Source organism: Naegleria gruberi (genome assembly GCF_000004985.1).
Source record: "Naegleria gruberi genomic scaffold NAEGRscaffold_471, whole genome shotgun sequence".
NCBI lineage: Eukaryota > Heterolobosea > Eutetramitea > Acrasida > Naegleriidae > Naegleria > Naegleria gruberi.
Genome location: NW_003163010.1, coordinates 1 through 5,460, shown reverse-complemented (window position 1 = coordinate 5,460; position 5,460 = coordinate 1). Strand labels below are relative to the sequence as shown.

Below are 5,460 nucleotides of genomic sequence, written 5' to 3'. Positions count from 1 at the left end.
CAAAAAAATGAACAACTTCTCCATACGTTATCCAAACACTTGCCAAGGAAACAAATCTTTCACTCATTGAACGATAAAACAAACGTTCTAATTTTGGAAAGATCAATTTATTATCTTTTGAAAATGGACCTGGTTTAGTGTTACATCGATTTGTGCATTCAGATCCTGATAGAGGGTATCACGATCATCCGTGGAAGTTTGGCATTAGTTTGATATTAAGTGGTTCGTATAGGGAAATTAAAGTTTCGCATTCGAATAAAAAGATGAGTGAGAAGGAGTTTCGTGCAGGAAGTGTTAATTATTTCAGTGGGAAGGATTATCACCGAGTCTTGCTGAAACCTCAACCGAATGAGAATAAGGAAATTAAGGAATTGGATGAAAATAATGAGGAAATTGTGGACGAATGTGAGGTTTGGACTTTATTCTTTCATTGGAAACGAGTTAAAATGTGGGGATTCCTCAAAGAGGAAGAAACCTCTCAGGATGGATGGAAATTCAATCAATACAGCAAGACAGTGGAAGATATGGATGGTGCTTGGTGGAAGGATGAAATCAAAGTAAAGAATTAGTAATTAAGATTCACTACATGTTCAATAATTGTACTAGGCATTATTATTTAATAAAATACCACAAACATTTTGCAAATCCTCACTCGACAACAAACCGAATAAATACAATGATCCTTATGTAATACTCAAAACCATCTTTCTCGGCCAATTGGCTTTGATCGAGTGTAGTATCTGTTCTTTTCAGTTTAATAGCTGAAAGCAGCCCACGGGTTGCATTACTATTAACTCAATTTTTTGTAGGGATCAGGGTTTGAGCTTAATTGCTCACTTTGATTTGGTTTCAATCAGACATTGCACAAACCGTCAGATTAGGAGCCACCCAACTCTTTTTATTAATTGAAAAATCATTGCACATAGAGAATCTCAATCAGAGTAAAATTGAGTTTTTTTTAAATTCCGAACATGTATGATGACGAAGATATTAAATTAAATAATAGTAAGCATGATGAGGGACCCAAAACATGAACAAGATGGAGGATAAATTGAATCCATCAAATATCAAATGCAGTCCTGCATTAATTAAGGAAAATGTAAGGTAAAGCACAAGATTCATTGGTTTTTTGAGCTCAACTTTTCCAAGTTCAGTTGAGCATCTGCTTGTGATTTTTGAAGAAAATAGGTCAGTATAATCTGAGGTTATCTTCTTTATGGTTTTAAGAGATGATCATTTGAAAATCGAGAATTAGGTAGACTATATGCTTTTATCGATATTTTGAAACTATTAAATATTAAAATTTAATCTCGAGTGCCGGGAATTGAACCCGGGTCGCCAGAGTGACAGTCTGGAATGCTACCACTATACCACACCCGATTTTACATATTCTTTCAAAATATCATCACTCTTATATAGTTCGTTATCGAGATATTTGGCAAGATGCCAAGTTAATGGAAGGGAAAGAAGAACATCAGGTAAAGGTAATGACTCCAAATTAGAGTCGGTAAATAGTATAGAAAGAGCATCTCCAAAATTCCACATACATGATTTCACAATTTTCAAATATTCTTTTGAATTGGTTTATTTAGCAATCACATTATGATCCACCTCCACTCACTCCATCATAAATAATTTCAGTCTTTCTCAATAATTCTCTATCCTCCACTGTGGTGACATTCCTTTCCCTCCAATTTTCATAAAAGTTTCTCATAATTGAGGCACACAAATTTCCCTCATACTTATTACATCCAGCCAAGTGAAATATAAATGATTTACCCTCCTTATAATCATACATGTACGAATTGAGGAATGATTTCAAGGCAACTCGAACATTCTGAGATTTTCCATGTTCGAGTTCCATAACGAGTGGAGTTTGTTCTGCATACCAATGCATGGAATAGAGAAAGTATTTCCAACTGAGTACATTATTCAATATCTGATGTGACCATTTACAATTTCTAATAGCCATTATTCCACTATTCAATCCATTTCTATCATATGAAATGATTAGGTTAATTTCTCCATTCTTATTCGGATCTCGTTTCAACGATTCCTCAATAATTTGATCCAAATCAACTTGATGCAATAACACAAGTGCATCAGAATCAATCCAAATAATCCAATCATAACTACTCAATTGACTTTTGATAAGTGGAATCTTATTCCAAGCAGGTTTCACAAACCATGATTTATAGAAAGGTTGATTGAATAGGATAAAATCATAATTATGCTTTAGAGAGTAGAAAATCTTGTTCAGACTTGTCATTCGTCCAATTTCTTGAAAGCTTTTCGTATGGAATGAAACGATTGCAATTTTAGCTTTCGAATATTTGTTTCGGATTATGATTGGATGAAGAAAAGTTAATTTTTCATCAATATTTGGTTGATAGAGAATGAAGAGAAATATATACACGAGACAACTAGATATTGTCAGTAAAATCAAGGAAAGTATTGTTCTACGTCTTGTTGTCCACATTTTTTTAAATATTTGATTAGAAACAGAGACAAATGACATTTATTTACTTCTTTGATGTTTGTTAACCGCATCTATTCAGAAACTTATGAAACTTATTACGAACTTTTCTCATTCCTCACTGTGGATTTGCTTCATTTATGTATTAAATGTTTTGATTCTAAAACAATCAAAGCATTTCTTCATCAGTGAGGATTTTTATTGGATTGGATTCTGGTTTGAAGAAAGTTTGGTTTCGTTTAAATATTCTTTGCATAATTCGAAACTGTTTTTCCATAATTTATCTTGCAATTCAATGGAATCTTCATATGGATCCAACCTTTTCCTGACAATCAGCATAATAGTTACCCGATTTCAAATCTTTCTTATTCGAAAGAGCCAAATGAATTGTTGTTTGAGCTCCTTGATAAGTACTCTTCAAAACTAAGGCAAGTATTGGAAAGAGGAAGATTTTGGTGCATAATCTGAATAATAGAGGCATGTGCTTTCCCATATTTGACTTTACAGTTCCTGGATGATTAGAATAACATTGAACTAAATTGGAAGAATCTAGAGCTAGTTCTCTGCTTAATTTTTTGCTAAATAAAATATTGGCCAACTTGGATCTCCTGTAAAGTGCAAAATTATTGGGATGTGATGTCTTACAATCTCCAATCAATGACTCCAATTCAAAATTTGCGTATTTTTCAATAAATTCCAAATTTGAATTTGCAGAGACAGATGTCAAATTAATAATTCGACCATCTTTGGATTTTTTAAGCAAATTCAAAAGTAAGTGTGTGAGAAGAAAGTGGCCCAAATGGTTGCTTCCAAATAAAAGTTCCACTCCTTGTTTGGTAGTTCCGTAAATTGACATGATTCCTGCATTGTTAATTAAAATGTCAAGCTGATTGAATTTTGACATGAAAAGTTCTGTAAATTTCTTAACAGAAGCTAAATCTGCTAAGTCGATGAGCATTACAATTAATTTGTCAGAATTTCCATTTTCCTTTTCGATTAATTCTTTAGCCTTGTCACCAGCCAGTTGATTTCTGACAGCCAACACAACTGTTGCTCCCAATCTGTGCAATACTTTGCTAGTTTCAAATCCTATTCCACCAGCACTTGCTCCAGTGACAATAACAATCTTACCTGTCAAATCTGATGATTTCAGTAATTTTTCACTGACAGTTGGCCCGTTAAAATACTTTCTAGCAAAATAAATACCAACAGTCAATGGAATTAGGCTGCAAGCAAAAGGAATAATGTGTGTATTCAGTTGAAACATTTTTTTGTTGTGTGAAACTTGATTTTTTGCATCCGTATTAGGTTTACTAATTATGTAATTTGGTGATTAGAAAGTGCATCATGTTTTCAAGTGGAGACTTATCTAGGTTGGCTACCTGGTACTTCTCTTCATAGCATTTTCAACACCAACACACCATTGTAAACTGTTAATTGACCAGCAAATTATTTATTATAGTTCTACACTATTCTACACCCTTTCTTTTTTATTGGAAAATCTCACCAAAAGTCATCCAAATCCAAAATATCTTTTTGGGGAAAATTCAGAAGAGCAATTAGAGCAGCTCAATAAGGGTATGCTTTCAATCTTTTTTGTTAGGTGCACTAACTGATTTAAAAATATACAAGGTAACTTACTTTCATACTTCTACTGTATAATACTACTTATTAAGTGATGCTAATTGTTTCATTTCACTTATGAATTTTACTCCTTCATCACCAATTTGATTTCCACCAATATCAAGTGATTTTAATCGTTTCATTTCACTTATTGACTTGGCTCCTTCATCACCAATTCGATTTTCAGAAATATTAAGTGATGTTAACTGTTTCATTTCGCTTATTGACTTGACACCTTCATCACCAATTCGATTTTCAGAAATATCAAGTGATGCTAATTGTTTCATTTCACTTATAAATTTGACTCCTTCATCACCAATTCGATTTCTACCAATATCAAGTGATGTTAATCGTTTCATTTCAATTATTGATTTGACTCCTTCATCACCAATTCGATTGTTATAAATATTAAGTGATGTTAACTGTTTCATTTTGCTTATAAATATGGCACCTTCATCACCAATACGATTGTTATAAATATCAAGTGATGTTAATTGTTTCATTTCACTTATAAATTTGGCTTCTTTATCACCAATTCGATTTTCAGCAATATTAAGTGATGTTAATTGTTTCATTTCGCTTATTGACTTGACACCTTCATCAATTCGATTGTTATAAATATTAAGTGATACTAATTGTTTCATTTCACTTATAAATTTAGCTCCTTCTACACTAATTTGATTTCTACCAATATCAAGTGATTTTAATTGTTTCATTTCTATTATTGATTTGACTCCTTCATCACCAATTCGATTGTTATAAATATTAAGCGACGTTAATTGTTTCATTTCACTTATAAATGTGGCTTCTTTATCACCAATTTGATTTTCAGAAATATTAAGTGATGTTAATTGTTTCATTTCACTTATAAATTTGACTCCTTCATCACCAATTCGATTTCCACCAATATCAAGTGATGTTAATTGTTTCATTTCTATTATTGATTTAACTCCTTCATCACCAATTCGATTGTTATAAATATTAAGTGATACTAATTGTTTCATTTCACTTATTGACTTGACACCTTCATCACCAATACGATTGTTATAAATATCAAGTGATGTTAACTGTTTCATTTCACTTATAAATTTGGCTTCTTTATCACCAATTTGATTTCCACTAATAATAAGTGATGTTAATTGTTTCATTTCACATATGAATTTGGGTTTTTCTATAGAGTCAAACAACCTTTTAGAAAATTTAACATTAACAATACTATTCATAAATTGACTCTTCATGAATAATTTAATTCTTTTCTCTGTAAATTTCTTTTTAAATTTAATAAAAAGTTTTGAACGCTCCTTGATCACATTAAAGAATTGTTTTGAAATCAAGGAACAATTATCAAAATAACCACGAAT

The 5,460-nt window shown here is 31.7% G+C and overlaps 4 protein-coding genes and 1 non-coding gene across 5 annotated transcripts; 1 reads left to right on the top strand and 4 right to left on the bottom strand.

Annotated features, from left to right (window-relative positions):
- Positions 1-263: 263 nt before the first annotated feature.
- On the top strand, positions 264-569 carry NAEGRDRAFT_76804 (uncharacterized protein; the record flags this gene model as incomplete). Its single annotated transcript, XM_002668243.1, has 1 exon — positions 264-569. One exon carries the CDS (start codon positions 264-266, stop codon positions 567-569), a length of 306 nt encoding a protein of 101 aa, XP_002668289.1.
- A 740-nt stretch (positions 570-1,309) lies between these two features.
- NAEGRDRAFT_t895 lies at positions 1,310-1,380 on the bottom strand. The gene has a single exon. It is a non-coding gene; the product is annotated as a tRNA-Asp (tRNA).
- A 220-nt stretch (positions 1,381-1,600) lies between these two features.
- Positions 1,601-2,269, bottom strand: NAEGRDRAFT_76803 (uncharacterized protein; the record flags this gene model as incomplete). Its single annotated transcript, XM_002668242.1, has 1 exon — positions 1,601-2,269. One exon carries the CDS (start codon positions 2,267-2,269, stop codon positions 1,601-1,603), a length of 669 nt encoding a protein of 222 aa, XP_002668288.1.
- Positions 2,270-2,780: 511 nt separating this feature from the next.
- NAEGRDRAFT_76802 (uncharacterized protein) lies at positions 2,781-3,743 on the bottom strand (the record flags this gene model as incomplete). The annotated part of the gene is made up of 1 exon (XM_002668241.1): positions 2,781-3,743. One exon carries the CDS (start codon positions 3,741-3,743, stop codon positions 2,781-2,783), a length of 963 nt encoding a protein of 320 aa, XP_002668287.1.
- A 397-nt stretch (positions 3,744-4,140) lies between these two features.
- On the bottom strand, positions 4,141-5,247 carry NAEGRDRAFT_54863 (uncharacterized protein; the record flags this gene model as incomplete). The annotated part of the gene is made up of 1 exon (XM_002668240.1): positions 4,141-5,247. One exon carries the CDS (start codon positions 5,245-5,247, stop codon positions 4,141-4,143), a length of 1,107 nt encoding a protein of 368 aa, XP_002668286.1.
- Positions 5,248-5,460: the final 213 nt, after the last annotated feature.